Source organism: Tubulanus polymorphus, chromosome 4, assembly GCF_964204645.1.
Source record: "Tubulanus polymorphus chromosome 4, tnTubPoly1.2, whole genome shotgun sequence".
Taxonomy (NCBI): Eukaryota; Metazoa; Nemertea; class Palaeonemertea; order Tubulaniformes; family Tubulanidae; genus Tubulanus; species Tubulanus polymorphus.
The window spans coordinates 21,799,542-21,822,189 of NC_134028.1; the positions used below are offsets into that span (position 1 = coordinate 21,799,542).

At 41.3% G+C, this 22,648-nt stretch overlaps 1 protein-coding gene across 1 annotated transcript; it reads right to left on the reverse strand.

Moving 5' to 3' along the window:
• Positions 1 to 1,175: 1,175 nt before the first annotated feature.
• On the reverse strand, positions 1,176 to 22,224 carry LOC141904752 (bifunctional heparan sulfate N-deacetylase/N-sulfotransferase-like). Its single transcript, XM_074793407.1, has 13 exons — positions 22,093 to 22,224; positions 20,270 to 21,542; positions 15,804 to 15,930; positions 11,285 to 11,400; positions 7,379 to 7,564; positions 6,619 to 6,747; positions 5,398 to 5,580; positions 5,098 to 5,194; positions 4,134 to 4,257; positions 3,689 to 3,863; positions 2,913 to 3,083; positions 2,039 to 2,148; positions 1,176 to 1,401 (listed from the first exon to the last, which is right to left on the reverse strand). The coding sequence occupies exons 2-13, from the start codon at positions 21,308 to 21,310 to the stop codon at positions 1,182 to 1,184; spliced, it is 2,679 nt and encodes an 892-aa protein (XP_074649508.1). The 5' UTR covers positions 21,311 to 21,542; positions 22,093 to 22,224; the 3' UTR covers positions 1,176 to 1,181.
• Between the last annotated feature and the right edge of the window lie 424 nt (positions 22,225 to 22,648).

Below are 22,648 nucleotides of genomic sequence, written 5' to 3' on the forward strand. Positions count from 1 at the left end.
ATGAACTGTCAGCCATTTCTACGTCATTCAGATCTTGGAAAAACCTCACGACTGGACCACAGCCTTTGAATTGTTGCTCGTACACTGTAAACAGCCAGTAGGACTTGATTGTCACTCGGCACTGATAGTGAACGCAACAGCATCACACCTCACCCCAAAGAGCTACTTGGTGCATCACCGGCCAGTCAGAAACACGATCGCGATGGTTGTATCAGCTACGAGGTTACTCACAGTAGCAATGTTGCTACCGGAGGCAGCTCAGCTCCAGAAACGGAACTGCACTGAAAATCACCTACATAATTATATTTGTTACTGTTACAAAATGAAAATATCGAACATACAGTAATACAGCATGCAGTGTACACTATACATACATGTTTAAATCCTCATATAAAAAAACTCGGGTCCAGTTTTGCCGACTGGTTTTCGAGGCCAGTCGCAACGTTTATAGGTCAGCCCTATACTGGGTTCATAAATTATTCAACTATGACGCGTCAATCTAAGCAAGATAACTGACACCTGATTAATGTAATCAAATATGTTTGAATTACTGGACCAATAAAGTGAATTACGCAATACATAACCATCGAAATCTAGATAAAAATGTTGAATCTAAATTTTGCACCAATGACAATTAAAAAAGCGTATTTGAAACTGTACAAATTCTTCGCTAATACTAATAATAATAATATCAATTATCCTTCATACATTGTATATTCAATGTACGAGGCCATTTGTATAAAGTACGTACCGGTACACAAGATGATTTTTGACCCCTTCCATCCAGTCCCTAATGTGGGCAATTCCAAGTATTATGTACATAGGAAGAAGTGGCCGATTTTTCACAGCCCTTATGCACGCAATTTCAATTTGATATCACGCGACCAATTTTTGACCCCTTCCTCGCCTACCCCATGAATGCACAAGTACTATACAACAAACGGCCCTAGAACCACAATTCCATTCATTTTGATTTCCTCATATTGTTTGAAGCCTGATATCTAGTGTTCCGGAAGGCATTGTATAGAGAAGCCTCGACGCGGCAGAGATACATTCAAATTGTTCTTATGTTTCGTTTTGTTGCCAGCAACGTAAATCGGTAAGAAAATATTAGGCATCACTACATTAATATATACCATATATACATATATTCACGGGGGGGGGGGGGGGGGGGGCGTATTTCACTGAAATGCTAATTCCTCTTGAAGCCACGAAGGCTGCGGGTAACCGAGTCTGTTCAGTAGTTTCGACAACGCGATGTTGTGTTTCTTGTAGAACGAGTTGAGTTTCTTCTGCACCTGGTATTCCATCGCCGGATACTTGCGACCCTTGCCGCGACCTAAACACCGCGTGTGGTCGCCCTTTACCACCTGACAATAGAAGCCTTTCTTCGGGTCGTATCTGAAACGATCGTGAAGGTTAATCATCACGAACGCAGATGATAAGCTACGTGTGCACTAGGATTTTGTACCCGGGTTATGCGTCTTCGATACGCTGGAAACACGGGCTCAATGCAGAGTTTTCCGCAAAAATTGAGCTCGCGTTCGCGTAAAACTCTGCGTTTTTTGCTAGTGTAGACACAGTGAACCCGTGTTCAATGCAGCGTTCGGGCGCCACAATTGACCTTGAACTTCCACTACAGATGTTGATTCTTAAACTAACAACCGAAACTGCGTGAAGTGTAGACACCACTCACCGTGAACGCGGGTTTTCGTTGAACCCGGGTACGTTGAAACCCAGGCACAACAAGCTAGTGTTATAATGTTAACGCTATTTGAAGTACCGGTACCCAATGTCCATGCGTTCACTGATAATCATAGCATGTAATTATTAGCGGTAACTCAATCGATATAAGCCATCTTTCCCTGGACGAATGTGTGCAAAGTGTAGCATTATCAAAAAGCAATAAGTTATTTAAGTAGAAAAATCAAATTGCTTCAAATATCTTATGTTCAAGCAGAAATCTTTACTTGTTAACCGTGGAATTTAAGGAGAAATTACGGATCACACACAGTTCAGTTCTTGATGATTAACTTACTTTAAGTGTTTTTCGTACGGATAATACGGTTCAATCCGTAAGAATCTTTGAACTCTTCTCATCGTCGCGACTGGATTCAATTTTAACTGTTCCCCGTCGAGAACTAATAACTGTAAAAACAACCGTTACATTAACTGATTATACCGGTACAGTAAACCGTACATACGCTTGGATATCTACGTACCACATTTCTGAATCAGTAGATCACAGTATCAGTAAAATCCCACAATAATTATTCAATGACTAAAAAGCTGTTTTATTAACAAAATATAGAAATATTTCGGGTGGTTGCTACCACCCTTCTTCAATCTAAAAAAAAAAAACTGAAGAAGGTTGGTAGCAACCACCTGAAATATTTCCACTTCTATTTTCATTAACTTTTCAGTTATTCATTAATTTTATGGGATTTTAGTTCAGAAGAGTTTTACATCCCAACTGCAAGTAACAGTGTAACCCTAGTGGGTCTTAAGAGACGGCCATAGCCTTTTTATAGGTTGTTAAGGCTCACAACCTGACTTAGTTAGCAGAGTTTAGTCCATGTACGAGTCTTGACAGTCAACGCCAGAGGTGGTTTCGAACTAGGGACCTCTTGGTTCCCAGTCCTCCTGCTCAAGCAACTGAGCTCACTGCACTGCTAACTTTACATTTACTACATATTTCTGCTAGCAGCCAAAATTTAGTGGTTTCAGCGAAAGATGAAATCAAGGGCGCAGCTTTACAGATATCAATCCGTTGCCTGCGCCCAGACCCTTAGACAATCATTAGGCTGCAGTCAGGATGATATTGTTTTCATGAGAAAGGCCGAGAATACTCGAGGTGCTACCCACCCTCCCTAGATCAGCCATCGCGATGAGCCGGTGGCGGTTGTCGTTACCTGTTTAGGCGTGTACAATGACAGCCAACGTTCTAAATGCTGCGCGTAGAATCCAGGATTTAAGCAGCGATGTCGCAGAACGCGTAGCGCCGGTGGTGAACTATCATCAGCAGTAACAACTTCATAGAAGCTATATTTCAACGCCGTGCGGTCTTTATGCGATCTCATATGCTGTATCGAAGAAAAAACAAATACGAAAAACATATACAATTTTGTTTTATCCCATATAGTGAATACCACGCCCAAATAACCAGAATGATGTAGTGCCAAGTTGCCTTTATGCTAATAATAATTTATTGATTCGACATTTCAACTATGAAAAACATCGAATGAACAAATTACTAGCTTTAAAAACAAACTTTTCAGACTTTACCTTTCTCGTTATATCAGTTCGAGATTCTCCATATATCGTCACAACACACGGACTGATAGTGTTTCATCAATGGCTATGGTTCTATTCTATCTTGATAGGGATTATTACCTGTTGCCGGTGCACGATCGGGGAACCTAACTTTTAAGTCTAAACGTAACCATAGACTATCCTGCGCTCAGGTTGGCAAATTTTAGCTCCTGCGCGTATCATATATACAAGACGGATTTTATATCAGTGATATCTTTGGAGATTGGCCACTTCTATTTATGTGAGCTACACTTACAATGGCGGTGTGAAGAATTAGCAAAAATTGAGCTTGAACGTATAGGACTTTCATCAGTTGGATAATGTCCAATTAGTTCTCACTAATGAGCAAAGAGTAGTAGTGATTATGCGTACGTACCTGGTACCACGAGTAAGCTCGTTTTGATGGACTGATCAGTATGCATATAATTTTCGCGTGATGCAGCAGAGCGAACGCTCGAGACGGCACCATCTCGATGTCGAAGTAACTGGCGCTCTTTTCGAACATCATCACCTTCGACGAGTTCGACGGGATCGGGAAGAATTTCATGTACCTGAAAGATTTAAAAAAATTCCGGTGAATTTGGCGTCGGTTTTGTATCGAAGTGCTTTCTGACTAAACGGGAAACAACAAAACTAATCATCCCGCCGGACATTCAGACTATCAGTCAGTTTTATGCTGTTGAAATTAATTTCATTTCAATCAATGTCGAAGTTTGAATTTTCAGTCTCCCGAATGCAATAGTTTAAACATAAGATTGGTGTCTTCTCAACGTTTGGCATCTTTTTTGTGAACCAGCGTATTCATTATTAGCAATACTAACCAGTCGAGACCTTTGAAATAGTTTTTTCCATTGAAAAACTGAACCTCCTCGAACGTGTCCTTGCTATCTCTATTGCTGATGATGGAGGGATGCATTGATAAGAATGTATACAAGGCAGTCGTTCCTAGAATACAATTCATAAAACATTAAATTCCGTTTACTGTAATACGGCCAAAATTCAACACAGGTCAAGTCATATCAGAATAGGCACGTGACAACTTAAAGCTGGATAAATCTGTATAGAACCAGGATGTTATTACACAGTATTTGGGTCCGAATGGCAGGGGCGATTTATCTCGAAAAGGCCACTATTTATAGCTTCGACAAGGTGAGTACCAGGGTTCAATAGAAAAAACAGGAGGGTTTTGGGGGGTCCCTGCTGCAGAAAATCTGGAAAAGGTAAACCACACTTTAATTTTCGAGGCATTCGATGTAAGCCTTAATTCTTCTAGAAAAATAGCAAAGTTGATGAATATAATGATCTCTGAGGAATAAATCTATAACCAAATAAATAAAGCGAAGCTGTAGTCTTAAGAATTAGAACAAAATGGAGGAAAATTGGAATCCCGTATTTGGTAGTGATTCAGGTACTCATACCTTAAAACTGTAGAATTCAGCTGAATCAGAAAACTATACGTATTAACACCTAAAACTTTCCATCACATTCAAAGCTTTCTTAGTGTAAGAAATCTCCAGATTATGGTTACGTGTTAATTCGAAAGCTGATTAACGGGTAACAGGAACCAGCTTAACGACAACCGTTTAACTCAAATGTTGTTCAAATTGTTGATTCAGACGCTATTGGTAAATTCATGCTTTTAGTAAGTCAGTACAGGAATTAAACCTTAATCGTTATTTCTGGTAGGTTAAACTTATTCATGAAACTAGATCCAGTCGAGAACATAGTATTGATATTATAGGCCTACTGCTACATTGTGTCGACAAGGCCGTAGATATGCCGTACCTGTTTTCTGAGGTCCAATAACGAGAAACTTCGGAAGCCTGCTGCACGTTTTATTCAAACTCCAGATTGAACTGTGACGTTTATCATCACACGGATTCTGAAAAATGAATAATCGAAATAAATACCGCATCAAATTCTAGAATTCAAAAGATCAAAAATGAATTCTTTTTACTAGGAATTAAAATCAAAATACGCAATGTTTCAGACTTTTACTAGAGATCATCGCCGGGTGTATATTGCTTTTTAATCTTCTGAATTCTGTACGTAGTGGGTTTTAAACTTTTAAGTCATTACACGTACCTGCCAAATCGGGTGAACTTCGTCGGGGAAGGTTTTGAAGTATTTCTCTCCTAATTGTTTGGGCGGCACGGTGCGCAGTTTGATATTCGTCCAACATTGAACGAATTTGAAAACGCTTTCGAACGTATACAATGCTAAACGATCCATCGCGTAGTTCGATTGATGAGTCATAAATATAGAAAACTGAAAAATAGAACATCGAAATATCCGTCACACATAATCACACGACGAACTAGGGCATGAGGCAACTCCGAAATTACCACACGTTAGTTCCCATTGCACTTTTCAAATTACCTCAGTTATGAAATCATTTTCAAGGTCATGTCGCTGAAAACAAGAGTTTTAGTGCCTCGTTCTGCTGCTAGGTGGTGCATCGGGTCCGTTCTTTGCACTGCACAACTGGACCCCCCATACTAACATTGTACCAAAGTTTTATCAATATCGACCCACTATTAATGAAGCTAAGTAACTGAAAGACACACAGACGGACAGAGGGTCTTGTAAGGGAAGCCCGAGAACAAATATTTCAGAATGCTCTATCATTACACTGACTGACTGTGAATCAGGCATCTTTTCCAGGGGAGAAGTGATGACATCTAAATCCACTCAAGTGTAAACTATCAGGCCATGTACAGGTATTTAAAAAGTCTAGGGTGGAGAATGATGACAAGTGAATGGGTAATTTAAGAGGTTAGAACCCGCTACCTTAGCTTCCCAAATATGAATGGTCTAACCACTCACCTCCTCACCACTCCCCAGACCTCCCAGACTCAACACCACTCTGCGCATTATATATAAAACACTATTAGTTTTTTTGCGCACTCCTGGCATTTAGAAATGGAACTACTAAATCACTTGATTATACATTTCAGATAAAAACATTTGTAACTTGTGTAAATGGCTTAATCATATATGTGTTTCAGTTAAAAAGGACCAATAACTCGCAGCAGTTACAGCATTAATAACTTCAGCACCAAGAGACGTTAAAAAGACGTAAAACTCATTTTTATTTCACGGTACTTACAGGGCTATAGACTAGAGTTCCCCTCCTCTGATCGGTACTTACAGGATTATAGACAATAGTTTGGAAGAGTTCCCCTCCTCTGACCGGTACTTACAGGATTATAGACAATAGTTTGGAAGAGTTCCCCTCCTCTGATCGGTACTTACAGGATTATAGACATAGTTTGGAAGAGTTCCCCTCCTCTGACCGGTACTTACAGGATTATAGACAATAGTTTGGAAGAGTTCCCCTCCTCTGATGCTCTGATCAAGTCGAATTCTTCCACCTGGATATTTATCTATGTGAATAGTGTGAGTGTACAGACCACATGTCTGTCTAGGAAGCACCTGCAATATACAACAGTAACAAGATAATTTAACTTGCGGGTTGCTATTTGAATCTTCGCGAATTTTTGCATGTCGATAGGTATCCGCTTGAACAAGTGCAACAGCTAATTTGCTATTTACGCGGTCGCCAATAAACGCCGCTTAACGTATTTCAGGCGTTTGGGCCATCGTGTCTTAAAACATTACAGCAAATGTGTAAAAGAGGTGTTGCAGCCACGTCGAGCACAATAAGCGATTTACACGACGGACCCTCGAAGTTTGTAAATCAACTGATTATCTTAAGTTGTTCTGTACGGCAAGTCTCCACCATACAGGGTCCCTACAGATCAGTCATTCCAAAATTCAAAGACTTGAATGAATGAATGAATCTATTTTGCATTTCAAAATTACATTATAAAATAGAAAAATTGGCAGGGTTCCAGGGTTTGACACTTTTCGAGGAGTTGTCAAGGAGAACATTTTTCTAATAGCAAATATCTCAATATTCAAGATTTCCAGGACTTTTTGGCATTTGCTCAAATTCAAGAAAAGACCTTGAAAAACAGTTTTCAAGAGTCGTAAGGAACCTGCCAAACATGGACCGGGAAGCCTGAATTAGGAAAACGGGAAGGGTTGAAGATTTCACACGTACCATGATTCCGTGATGAATGAATCCCCGACGGAATCTCGCCGGATTCAGATGCGGATATTCCTCCGTGCTGGTGACTTTGATTCCCCAGATCGATTTCCACGATTCGTAGAGCTGCTCGTGCACGGGATAAACCCCTGAGTGATGCGGCGCCACCGCGTAAGAGTTGTTCACCACGATTCCCTTTTCCTAAAACGTGACGGGGAAGAAAAAAACGATGAAACATTTACGCACCGGTCCCGATTAGCAGCCAGCTTAATCCAGATTAGTTCGATATCGTAATTATTTACTTTTTAAAACGATCTATCAAAGCTCTTTAGGAAACATGTATTTTTTTAGCATAGTTTAAAACCAGCTTGGTTATAGTATCAGTACATAATGCTGAATCATCATCCTATTTCAAATCAGACTAGGCAATTAAGCAGAGTAGGTAGGCTACTCGGGTCTTTTTTTTGGATATTTCAATATACTTTCGTCTTATTTCCTTTTTACGTTTTTGCTTAATTTTTGGCCACGCCGGAAATTGAAACATAGACATCAGTCTCGTAAACAATAAACGGCTTTATTTATCGCAGGCGATTAATGTTGCAAAAATATTTATTCAGTTACGAATCAGCCAGCCAGCCAGCGAAAGAGAGAGACAGGCTATAAACTACCGGCAGGACACGAAACATTGCTAAAATCGATCGGTATAACTAATCTCTAGCGTCCGCGCGAGACCATTAATATACCCATCTCACCGAGAGACAGATCGATCAAACGAAATTCGCAAATTGGTTTTTCACTTAAATTATACACGCGCGAGCGTGCGTGCGGGCTGGCGAATAGGAAATAAACTCGTATAGGTTGTTCAAACGAGTTTTCTACGCGACTCATCAATCTCTTCGTTTAGTTATTCTATTACGTACAACGAACGAGCATTGATTTTTACCGGTCTGGAAATTGAAAATAACATGATCGAATCGAATATTGAAGGGATACAGAGACCGGAGGAGACAATTGGAGGGTAATGATGGACACCAGTTGGAGGACACTAGTGGATACCAGTTCTGGGACACCAGTTGGTGGACACTAGTGGATACCAGTTCTGGGACACCAGTTGGAGGACACTAGTGGACACCAGTTGGAGGACACTTGTGGACACCAGTTGGAGGACACTAATGGACACCAGTTGTGGGAAACCAGTTGGAGGATACTAGTGGACACCAGTTGTGGGACACCAGTTTGATGACACTAGTGGACACCAGTTGTGGGACACCAGTTGGAGGAAACTAGTGGACACCAGTTGTGGGAAACCAGTTGGAGGATACTAGTGGACACCAGTTGTGGGAAACCAGTTGGAGGATACTAGTGGACACCAGTTGTGGGAAACCAGTTGGAGGATACTAGTGGACATCAGTTGGAAGATACTCGTGGACACAAGTCAGAGGATACTTTAGTGGACATCACTTGGAGGACACTAGTGGACACCAGTATACACAATCAATATTGTTGCATCAAATATATTTTCCAATAAATACATAAGAATAAATAGGCTATTACCAAATCCCATATGATATCATCGAATTGGATCTTATATACCGCCGGAATGACCACAATAGCATTGAAGGGTTCCTTATTCAGTAAACAATAACAGTAAAACTGTAACAGTCAAAACACAGTAAAACGTATTGAACTTATTTTAGTCACGATGATCATTATTTCTATGACTTATTCAAAAGATGACTTAATTCAATGAATTATAAAATTGGGACTAAAAAATAGGGACAACTTCAGTAATTCGTCGACTCATTCAAATGACTTTTTTAAGTGAATTCGACTGTATATAACGACGTCCACGGGTTGGTTCTTTTATAGCGAGCTATTTTCGCGATTTCATTCGTTCGTTCTCCGGTTTCGTGTATCTCTTCAATATCGATTCGATCTCGATGGAATCGTGCGGGGAAATCAAACTAAACTAACGAGGATTCAGATTTAAGAAAACAGATGGAAGTAAAGGAAACGAATGATAGCGGTTACATCACATTAAACAAAGCTCGAAACTAGAATTCAAGGTCGAGAAACGAAGAAAATGCATGATTTTAACTAGTCTAACGGATATATATATATATATATATATATATATATATATATATATATATATATATATATATATATATATATATATATATATATATATATATATATATATATATATATATATATATATATATAGATATCACACGAAAATAATACATCAACTAAAGATTGAAGCCGAGAAGCCGAAGAAAGCTATTATTTTTTTCTCAACGAAATTAGTATGAAGTCTGGTTAGAAAGACGACGCTTATTTTTGTTGTCGTTGTTAGAAAGCTGTAGCCCGATTCGCGTATGATCTCACGGGGCCTTTGCGCGCACGGCAAGACGTAAACCAAAAACCAAGAAATAGAAGCGTCCGGGCTGGGTTTCATATAGACATGGACGCAAAACAATCCAAAACCAGTTATGATTACAGTTTCTCATTGTTACTATGATGGTCAAGATTGAGGATTTACCCCTTGTGGTAGTTTTGATACTCAGTCTATGAAACCGGGCCGCGAAATGCAGCGCGCGCTAGGCTTCGGCGAGCTTTCGCGAAAAAGGCACCCAGGTCCCGGTGATTGAGTTTAAATAGTAGTGGCCCTTTTTTCTTGTTACCTTTGCGAACCCTTTGTTAAAAAGCAATTCTTTGTCGATGGCATCCTTAGTCAGCAGTGAATGGGCCTGGGCATGACTCCACATGTGGTCGAACCACCAGAATGCATGCCTATGCTCTAAAACGATAGAAGACAATCCGGGACTGGTGATGAAGTTGTTTGTTTTGTTTTTTCCGACCACTATTGACGTGCACGGCGACTAAAGGATTAATATGCACAGACGGCTGCAGAGAGCTACAGTGTACTTCAGAAACACATTGTCTTTCTTTTCAATGGATACAGCGAAAAAACCCGGGCCCAGTTTTATAGACTGGTATTCACTTTAACCCACGGGCTAACTTAAATGCAAATGAAATGAGTTAACCACTCAGTCAAGAGTAACCAGTCTATAAAACGGACCCTGGAGAGGATTTCTGTCTGATCAATGTGTGAAAATCGTTTAATGCAAACTATGCAGGAATTCAGCGTTAAGGAGCTTTGAGGTACACGCCTACCATAAACAGACACGGTGTTTATAAGGCCATCGAACATTTTAGTATCGATTTGACGAGAAAGACAATTCTTCTGAAGTTGGCTATCGACATCAACATAACACAAGGAGCATTAAAATAGGTAGGCTAGAAATAGTAGTAGTAGTAGTAGTAGTAGGAAGGAGCGAGGATGGGGTAGATTATCAATCAAATCAATACATTTTCAGAAACCGGTTAATCAACTGAAAGTAAAAGATGGATAGAGTGAATATGAATTTCGCTAATAACTAAAATCAAAATAGCCGCGTTTAAAAAGCTTTCGCATCATCAACGCAGATCAATGACGACGGTAATGTGCTAGTGCGTAAACCCATCGGATTAGCAATTCATCGTTTTTACCCCGAACCCTCCGGACAGAATGAATTTCGAGTCTTGTCGGAAAACGAGCCCAGAATTTCTAGCCGTTCAAAGGACAGCCTCACAAGATAAGGGCTGAATTTCAACAGGTACATGCGTAGAGTCTATTGTCCCTCCTTCGGCACACAATAGATCATTGATTGACCCCCTACTCACCATAGAATAAGTTTGCACCCCTGACATCATAAATTGCACCCCTAACATCATAGATTCACCATCCCCCCCCGCACTAACATCACAGATTGATTGATATGCGATGATGATTTGTTATGATTTGCAGCGCGTGGTGCGGAGACTCGACACCCGGTCATCTATCGAGTTCTTCGCGAGTCGATACAATTTCTTTACCTTCGCGAACTGTTTATTAAACGACAGTTCTCGTTCCAACACGCGCGAGCTGTCGACTTTATGCGGCTGTAGGTGGCGCCACATGTGGCCGAACCACCAAAATTTGTGTTTGTTCGCTGTAAGAGAATGGTCAACGAAAAGAACAGATAATATGAACTGCTGCAAAAGAACGGTTACTGATACTATGATCTTAAGCCCACAGCGCGCGCACGGCAACAAGACAAGAAACACTGAAACAAACTTTCAGTGCCACCTAGTGATGATAAATGTAATAATTGTATCACATGACACCAAAATGGCAGCGATCGTGATTTCAGACATGTGATCAGCTCGTTGTAACTGATTGGTTGTTGTGTTTCAGTGTTTTTCTCTCATCCTCCCTCGGCAGGGATTGGAACCTGATTGATGGCAGAAACTTGTCGCAGTACAAAACCCTTCCACTCTAACCCACGTGCGCAGATACACATATAGCTAAGATGATGTCATTATTTGCCAATCAGAAATTCCGTTTTATTTCAGCACCGGTTTTTCCATTTACAGTTCTTCCGTAGAATCTGCTTCAGCAATCTGATTGGTGACGCAAGTTTTCGCGTGTCAAACCTGCGAACCCGATCTAGTGTGGCAGGGTTTCGTGCCATGGCTCAGTTTCCAGCGATACCATTACAGGTTCGAATCGCTGCCGAGGAAAGCATGTGTTTCTGCGTGATTCCTAGCATCGGTCCTTAACAATCGAAACGGTGTTTCTCGTTTCAGGGCGGGCCCGTGCACTCAGTCGGGAAATGAGCCTTATTTCGTGCCGTGTGCGCTAGGCTTTAGATTAAAACGAGGAGGCGAATAACCTCAACCTCCTTGACCTGTGATCAGAACATAAATCAATAGATTGATCCTTGATGACTGTTATCTTACAAGCCGGTATATCTATTTCAGTGGTATTTGAACCAGAGGGACTGCTGCACCCGCGGCAATAATTCACCGGATATTTTTTTTTCCTTACTAAACCATGTTTTTGATGAAATTCGCCGCGGCAATATTAGAACCTGTTAAAAATCAGCAATTGGCCACAGAAATTTGCAATGAAAAAATCGCTTCAACACTTCAGTATTTCATCTGCAGATATCTAAAATATTTGTATCTAGTGCATTCATTGTTTAAAATTTGCAACGATAACCTTTTGACCATTTAGGGTCACAACAATTATAGATATATGCGCATGTCGATTCATGTTATACCAACAAATACGGCAACTGCAAACAACAAACTATTATCACCTAAAACTAGTTCGAAGTCAACTCGGGTACACCTCTCCATTTGCCAGTTATACATTTCGTGAAAGCTTCTCTCGACAATAGCTATTTCTCAAGCTGTAAAATGTGCCGACACGTTTTCTACAGTGGACTCCTTATTCGTTGGAAAGTTACCGGGTTTGATATTTGATATACGTACAGTAGTCGTGTGGTTCCCGATGGAACAATTACATTTTGCTGCTATAGAATTTCTTTTCTCGATTTCGAGCCTTGCTTTGTAAAGAGATTCTGAGCAAAGTGTACTCGACAAACTATGACATGAGTCATATAGAATACAGGTTTCTCCTAACCCTACTAACCCTAACCCTAATTTGCAAGTGGTAATGTAGAAAAACAGACCACATAGATAATCTTAACCCTAGCTTCTGATTGGTCAGAGCTGGTTACCTAGTATGCAACTGCCCATGTCTTTAACCCTAACCAAAGCTTCTGATTGGTCAGAACTGGTCATCAGGTATGCTAATTGCCTACATGCTTAATCTTAACCCTAGCTTCTGATTGGTCAGAGCTGGTCAGCTGGTATAGATGAATAGTATAATATCCACACTGATCGGTGGTTTCTCGTTCCGCGGTTATGTAGTGATTGGGGATAAAAAACGAAACCCAGAAAATCTAAAAGACCATCTGCCCGTGCTTAAACCCAAAATCACGGTACAGTATAACCCAAAACATCAAAATCAGTGTTTCATCCGAAATGACTGCACCAAAATTAACAAACCTAGTGCTTCATCCTAAATGACTGCACTAAAACTAACAAAACCAGTGTTTCATCCGAAATGACTGCACCAAAAATAAATAAAAACCAGTGTTTCATCCGAAATGACTACACTAAAATCAATAAACTCCAGTGTTTCATCCAAAATGACTGCACTAAAACTAATAAACCCAGTGTTTCATCCAAGATGACTACACCAAAGTCTCCAAACCAGGCAAAAGGGGACCAAAACTAAAGAGGAAACCACAAACAAAGTTCCAAAGAAAAATACCAAATGCTACCGGAAAGGAACCACAGAAAATCGGCAAACGCAGGAGACAAAACTCACCACAAAACAGCTGACCACACACGTCCGATAGCTTCGAAAGCAAACTAAGAAGTGACCGCGTCACTAGTGTCACATGATCAGTGTGGATAGACAGACCACACTTATTCAATGACTACTCCAAGCTTGAAGCGTGGCCAAATCTCAACATGAATTCAGTTGGATTTCTATTCCTACTGTTTATAAAATCAAATCCTAAAGTTTATAGTCCAAATCAGTGAACTCCGTATTACAACAATACATTATTATTAGTCGAGTTCATAAAAATGATGAAACAGGTAAAAATTGTCGAATTGGGGACAGGTATACTATAGTCTATTATCTCAGAAGTTTAGAGGTCTTATTCAATAACAATTCATACATCATTCATAATAAACAGCATAAAGTAATTCGAGCTCAACTTTTCAATTCATTGGTCGTGAAATTTTGTAGTCGAGTATTTCGTAAGAACCCCAGTGTATATAGACAACTCGGGAAAAATGACACACAGAAACGATCGAGCAGCTCTCACAAGTGACAATGCCCCCCTCGGAATTAAACGATAGATAAAGCGCCGGAATCTAAACGAATCCGTGCGTTTACGTACGCGGTGCCGTCGTGCGCGAGTATTAGTCGGCAAATCGTAGGCGGCTGCGTCGATAAATCAGGTCCCGGCGGTGTGAAAAACGCAACCGGCAGACGCTCGTTTGTGAGAGCTGATATTTATTGCGCACGCAGCTCTCCCGCAAGTGTCGTGATTTGTACAGATTAAAAGATTCCCCGACAATATGCCGCTACTGCTGCTGCTACTACTGCCTGGGATATATATTCATCAGCGCAGATACGTATCTTTTTAGCTGACTGGGTTCTCACTGCGGGTTCTCCTTTAAGTCCGCTGCTTTCAGGAATATCTACTGCCGACAAAACCGGCGCGTGGTGGCCTGATTCACTTCGTCATTTGATGCCCGCTTTCATGATTTTAACCCTTTGGATGCGGTTCATCTATTTCTCTGTTATATAACGAAAATCCACTATTTACAGATTAAAAGTACTAAAAACCGACTAATTGATTGTATAAAAAAATATCTCAAAAGAGACGACTTTCCGATCTCGCCCTAGAGATCATCGGGACGGCTTTTAAGCGGCGATCAAACGCAGGCGATTGGGCCCGGGCCAAATTGGACCAGATCTGGCCCGTGCCTGATTGGAGAGTGTGTTTACACGTAACCCATTCACTCGAACGCTCACACAAAGCGAAGTGTATCATTAAGGGTACCAGTTGCAATTCAAACGCAATCATTTGTCTCATGCTAAAATTTGGCTCGGGCATTTTTGGTCGGGCTAAATATGGCCCGGCATTTGGCATCTATGTGAACACACATTCTGGGCCAAATTTAGTATGGGCCAAAAATGTTCATTTGACGCACGGCTTTAATCTGTAACTAGTGGGTTTTCATTAGGCTTTAAAGTATTCTCTCCACTTTAATCTGTGTCAGTTATAATCCGACTCAAACAGTTTCCACTGCCATTATTCTCAAGTATAACATTTTGATAATTGACACAACACGCCCCGGCGTCGAGGCCGCTCGGGTTACGAAATATCGAATTCGATCATTCCTCAAAGCGATGCGAATCCAGAGGATGTTTACGCGATCTATAATCCATATAACGCGCGTACAAAACACCGCTTCCAGAATATTCCAAACAAACATCAACGACAATACCGCGATAGATCATCACTCGTGAAAAACATTGTTATCGATATCAATCAACACGCGTTCAAATTTTACGGGTAAAATGTCAACAGGAAAATAGAACAAACTTGCGTATCGTATCGTTATAGTCAGGGTGTCCCAGAAAATGGATGCTCCGAAAGGATTAAATATTTATAAGACCTTAATAATCTTAATCTTAATAAACAAATTTTTGTTATGGATTAGTAATCAGTAGGATGTCTTCTTTGAATACTGGGGATCACGCCTGGCTGGTTTTCAATATGCTAATTATGAAGCGACCTTAACTGGATAAATGAAATTAGGTCGTTTACAAATGATGGTATCAAATAATCTTTCCATCCAAATTTGTTTATTGATATAGATTAAAACTTATAAATATTCAATCATTTCTGGGACACGTTGTCTATAGGCTATAAGAGAGGGAGGAAAAGGGGCGTTAGAGGAGCGTAACGTTACTTACCGAGCAGCAAATCGTCTCCTTTATTTTCCTCCGAGTACCCATGGTGATAATATTTGCCGGAGAATCCGAGATTGAAATGAAACCCCGGTATGTACTGCTGTATACGTTCCTGAGCTTTCAACATCTCCTGTAACAAAATAAAAACATGTTAGATATTTACTGGTGGCAACCCCTCACCCCACATGAGCGCCAACCCCCTCACCCCACACGAGCACCAACCCCTCACCCCACACGACAGGGATGAAAATGGCCCATATTGAAAAAGTCGGAAAATATTTTCAAAAAAAAGAATTTTTTTGGGGCACAAAAATCAGTAACGTTTAGCCAAAAAACTTACTTCCTTTTGGTCAAAATGTTAATAGTTTGGGCCTGAATTATTGCCGCTTTTTGAATGAGACGCCATATTGGTTTCTCCGACTCCACAGTTGTGCTAACAACTGCCAAAAACCGTCTAAAGGGGCACTCCTAACTACGGAGCGCTCCGATGTGACGCCGGCGATTGAGGTGATTTACACTGTTCTCAGGAATAAAGAAAATGTTAGAAAAGGTCGGAAATCCGTCTATGGTCGGAAGATTTTCATCCGTGACACGAGCACCAACCCCCTCACCCCACACGAGCACCAACCCCCTCACCCCACACGAGCACCAACTCCCTCACCCCACACGAGCACCAACCCCCTCACCCCACACGAGCACCAACCCCCTCACCCCACACGAGCACCAACCCCCTCACCCCACACGAGCACCAACCCCCTCACCACACACGAAAGTCAACCCCCTCACCCCACTCTAGCACCGACCAACTTACCCCACACGAGCGCCAACCCACTCACCCCACACGGGCGCCAACCCACTCACCCCACACGAGCACTGACCCCCTCATCCCATACGAGCACCGACCCCCTCACCCCCCTCAGTCTTGACGTGGTTTTAAATCATTAGATCAGTCTCAAGTTGTTCGATTGTTGCTAGAACATAGGACCTACATGTCTTTCTAAAGATAGTTTTTCTTGTTTTTTTAAATCCAGATTTTCAATCAATTTCAAGAATTATCAATTCATATGATAGACTGGTCTTAAATTGAAGCCATGACTATAGGCGCGTTCACATGACGAAATTTAGACCGGTCTAAATTTGGTCCGGAATTTTTTCCGAAAATTTAGACCGGACCAAGCGTTCACATGGGCAAAAATACCGTTCCAAATTAGACCGGTCTAGTTTAGACCGGTCTAATTTGTCACGGTCTAAAAGAGCGAACCAGGTCCGGACCAAATTTTGGACCGGTCTAAATATGCGAGTGTGTGTGGACAGAAACTGGAACCAGGTCCGGTCTAAATCGTAATTCTGAATCTCTGCGGTAGATGTCGCAACCTCTGCGGTAGAGTGTGAGTCCAGTTTATTAAGTTTTAAATGCTTTTATTACCGTTTATGTAATTATTTTTAAGTACTGTTTTTACTCCCTATTCAATGGAAATTTTTGGAGTGTAATTCGTATTCGTATATCGCGATCATCATCCGTTTTACTGCCGTGCTTTGAACCGTGTTTAAACGACACTTAGAGTTTCAGCATGATAGAATAATAAAATCGAATTCGCAAAAATGTATAAACCTGACAAAGGATCGAATTGGTCAAATGAAGAATGCCTTGCTCTACTTGGAATCTGAAAGCAAGACTTCATCCAGGCGCAATTAATTATTTTGCAGATGGCGACATCTTGTGGGCCCGGTGACAAGCGATTTTTTCACCGCGTGTCAAAACGCTGTGTGAACGCTCACCAAACTTGGTCCGGTCTAAATTTGGACCGGACTGGGTACGGACCCATTTAGACCGGTCTAACTAGTTGTCGTGTGAACGCGACTTATGAAAAACAGACCACTAATATTCAATGAATTTTGGATGAAATTGCGCTACATTGGCATCCCTTAGGCCCTAAGTCAATCTGCTTCCGAGCATACACTCAAATACTGGTAGGCTAAGTGAAATATCTTTCCAAAATCATTTTTGAAATTCGACGGAAGATGAAAGTGTGTCACATATACGCCTATAGACAGGCTCATGGACATAACAAAACTGTTTAGTCCTCCGAATCCAGTTGCATTTAGACAAAAAAAATTGATAACTCATTTCTCTGCTCTGCTGAGCGTAATTGACCCGACCGGCCGCCTATTTACCCTGTACATTACTTTTCTTTCAAATGATCAATTTTACCATAACATTTCCGACAGCTATAGAAATTAACTGATTACAAATATCATATTTAAAAAAAATGACCCGACCGCTGCATTTTCGTTTAGCCTTACATTTGCTGGTTTTGTAACGGGCCACGGTGCCACAAGTACAGCGTCACTTACGAGTACAGCAGTCGCATAATTTTCGAGATATCGTATCGACTCGAGGAGAGAAGTGGGAACGAAAACATCTGACAAAACACGACATCGCGAGGTTTTTTTTTATAGATCGACTTTTAACGGAAGTCGATACCGACGACGACAAACCGATCTCGAGTGTGCCTATAGAAACAGCGGCGAGTTGACTTTAATAGCTTGGTTTACGGGAACCGCCTCCGAAATTTGAAGAAAAGTCAAATAAAATTTTTTGTTTTTATTCCAATACATGGCACGAATTCAGTGCAAAAATGAGCCAAAAAAAAAATTATTTTACCTCCGCTGAATGAGAATCCTGGCTTGAGTGATGAAAAAAAATTGAAAATCGCGAGGTTCTTTTTTTATCGCAGTGTGCAGAATTCGAACTTTCCAAGAATCAATCGTTTGGACATGTGTATATTGCCTCATTGACAGTTCCCTCTTCCTTCAAAAAGTGATTTCATCTCACTAAGGGAATTTTTAAAAAATTTTAATTTCCTCCGAAATGATATTTTAGTAGGTCGATCCCGTAAACCAAGCTTATGAAAAACAACAAAATAAAGAATCATTCCTCATTGTACCAGATACTACTACGGTATCATTACAAAATACATCATAAACTGATGGTATGCAAATTGATTTAAAAAGTACATAGTATTTCCATAACAGAATTAGATACGCCTAGCCCCAACCGGGATAGTACTATCAACTCATTATTACTGCAATCATCATTTTAATACGCGTGTCATCATTATTTCATCCATCCTAGACCTTCAAATATGCGTGTAAGTGCAAGTATAGAATGGACCTCTAGGCATAAATTAATGATGAATTTATCTAATGACACTATTCGTAATCAGCAAAATTATCTATACAGGTTTTACTATGCACGTACTCATCCGACAGCCAGCCAGAACGCCAGATCTTCCGAGGCATGTCAAGCTATTTACAACCACCAGATGGTTGGAATCGACGGTGACAATTCAATCGTTTTAGGAATGGATTTTCTAGGAAAATTTTCCCGAAACCAAATATCATCATCAGAGTGATCAAACTGAGTGTTTAACGAACTAGCGAACCAGGCAGATATACAAATGTCTGAAAGCCAAATGCCGATGTTCTAACAGCAAGAGCAATGCTTAGATAGAAAACCTTTACTGTGTACAGGGGGCTACTATCAGCTATCTATAGCGGGCTATATCAGGCTATGAATGGGGAGGGGGGTGTGGTGCCACTATCAGGGCTCTGTCTATAGCAGGCTATACCACGCTAATGCCATTTCTTGGATTCGGGATTAATTCAGGAAATACATGGAAGAGCGAGGGGTGAAAAATTAAAACAAAATCTCATTGTAAAATGAAAGGGCACTAAGGGGAATTCTTCATCTAATTGTGCAATTTCCATCCATTTTGCACATATTTGATTTAGGCTGTTTGATCTGATTAGAAAGTAAAATATCTATGAATACACAGGGGCCTAGGTAAATGGTTAGGCCTGTAGCCTACATTAGGCCAAAAAAAAAATATTCGGTTTCTGGTCAGGCCCTTCTGCACAAAATGATGCAGTGATGCATTTTCTTTTTCTTTATGTTCCTACATTTGACTACCGAGTGTGATGATTAGTCGACAGGAACAAGTCTGAAAGGACGTAGTAGCCGGCCTTTTCAAAATTGATATCGATATCAACATGCTTTTGGTTTTCATTCACAATCAGACAATAGCAATGAATAGATGGACTAAACTTTGTTTTACTTAAACGTGTTTGACGACTTCGGCGACTAGATGGCGCTAGCGCATGGTGCGCGAATTTCGGGGGCTGATTTTGTTCCCGAAAAAAATTTCGCCCAGGGGGTTCTAGATCGACGCGCGCGCTGACCAGAAACAGAATAATAACAGGCCTTAAACATGACAATCATCAGGACCTTGGAAAACTGAGTATGATTGTCAAGCTGAGGTCATAATTTGAGAATGGCAAAACAGTTCGGAAAGTGAGAAGGATAAAGAATTTGAGCTTTAAATAGTAGCCTGAATGTTGATCTCAATTCGTAAGTGATCAAATAATGAGTGGTAAATGGGAATACTCAGAATAGAATCGAGACTCACCTCTACGTCATCCGGCCGCAAACGCGTTCCTTTTTTGCCGACAAAAATATCATCGACGTCGATAAGAACGTGACGTTCGAGCGGAATCGCGAACTTCCCTCGCGACAAATACGATAAACTATCCAACGCTAAAACACGGATCAACCAGAACTTCAATCCGTGTCCGAAAATCACGCGCCGGATTCCGTCGTGACGACCGAAATCTTGAACGGCGACCGTTCGCAGCTCGCCGGCGCCGCCGCGTCCATCGCCATCGTCCTCGGCGACGTTCCACGGCGTTTGAGATTTCGCGTACGCGATCGGCTCGTACGTCGTGTGATTGGTCGAGAACGTCGACCAATTATCGTCCGGCAAGTCACCGTACGCGATTTCGCCGGCGCGCAAAATCCGCAGCACGTCCGACCGCGCGTTCAACTCGAAATCGCGCAGCGCCAAATTCGTACTGACCGTCAGCGGGAAGTCGCCGATGCGCTCGCTATCGGGACTGTCCTCCTTCGCCACGTAGAACGCGATCATCCCAACGTCGTATTCGCGACAGTATTTATCCAACAGCTGTCGATTCCACGATTCCATCGTCGAGTACGTATGGATATTCTCGAACACGATCACGCCGTATTTGCCCTTGTCCTTGTGGATCAAATACGGCAGACCGCGGCCGGCAATTGCGACCTTGAACTTGACGCGATTCGCCTCGAGCAACGCGACGATCTCCTGCCCGAGGCGCGAGTACTGCGTCTCGACGAACACCATCACCTTGTTGTCGATTCGCAGATTCGAAACGCGTTCGCTTTCGGCGACGCGGTTCCGGGACCCGACGCGCGGCTCCGCGTGACCTTTACGCGGCGAGTTGCACTTGATTCTCGGTTCAGGCGGAGCGCGGCTCATCGCCTTGAAGTGGAAATTCGATATGTAATATGAGAAACAGAGTAAGGACGTTACGCTGAGCGCCAACGCTATGAATATACCGCGCGTTATTGTCGGTTGACGAACCAGGCAAACTTTCGACAAAACGCAATCCGTCACTTTTCTGATTTGCACCATCGTTTTTTTAATTATTGTTTTTTTTCTATTTCGGGCACCAGATTTCACGCAGTTTAAAAAAACGTAACGCCGAATTCTAGACAGTTACAGCGACGGCCATATTTCAAACGAACGATATTGAAGCCGACTGAAAACTCTTTTCTTGCCATTCCTGATCGGATCCTACGTGAACAGAAAAAACGCCAGCTTTTTCATGCCTAACTACCGTCAACACAATGGAGCCGACCCAGGCCTAGAATAAAACATGAAAGTACCGATTAAATGATGTTTTTAAGCGAGCTAGGACGGAAAATACCATCGATTTAAGCAGTCGGTTTTTTTGGGACACCAAATGGCAAATAGGCCTAGGCCTAAATACTACATTATCAATTTATTATCACTACTACCGGTTACATTATTAAGGGTCAGTTCTTTCTAGGGCTAGGATTAGTGTGGACCAGGAATTATCGTCAAAGGCTTAGTACTAGAGTAGAATTTGAATGAGTCACTCACTCACTGTGAGTGTCAAATTCTGCTGCTGCATTCTAACCTGAACCACCAACAACACTTCATACAGAGATTAAAAATAACCATAAATATCACCGTCGATAAATAACCCAGAGCTACGTGATCAGACTTTTATTAACATTGATTGATGATTGATTTGGATTCGGTGTTGCTGCTGCTGCTGCCGAGGAGAGAGAGAAGATACGGATTGCCAATAATGATTCCTTTTATTAAGGACCTTCTTATTATTAGAAATTAGAGATTAACTTCAGAAGAACCATTTCAATGTAACCTACCTCTCTTCTACCTTCTTAAACCACCAACAACGGAAAGATTTTTCCCTTAGTCTTCCTTAGAATCTCAAAATCCTTCCAAGTAGCCTGGCTATGCTCCACTCAAGAATGATATCCCCGTTCCCGAGATTCATCGGAGTCTCGAACGTCCGTGCAGCATCGACTCGAGAAATCAATCCAGGTTGCAGCTGCGCGGTGAATACTAAATGGCAAACTAATCGGTATACAGCAGATGAAATGACGCCGGGTGCTGATAACTCAGCTTAACTTAATTCGAATATCATTTACATTCAATCTATAACTGTATGGGAAATACGATTTCTCATAAATTGTGTTAATTTCATTGGTCCCAAATTATCTAGATTAAGCAGAATGAGAAAACTTATCACATAACACAAGCCAGTCAACAAATCAGATACGGCACCTTTTTTGGACCAAATTGCTGAGGGTTTTATCCAGTGCTTGTAAAAAAAATGCAGTCAAATCAACCAGATGGTAATTAATAAATTCATAGTCAAAATCCTTTATGGACCAAGGAATTTCCTCTTTCGAAGGAATT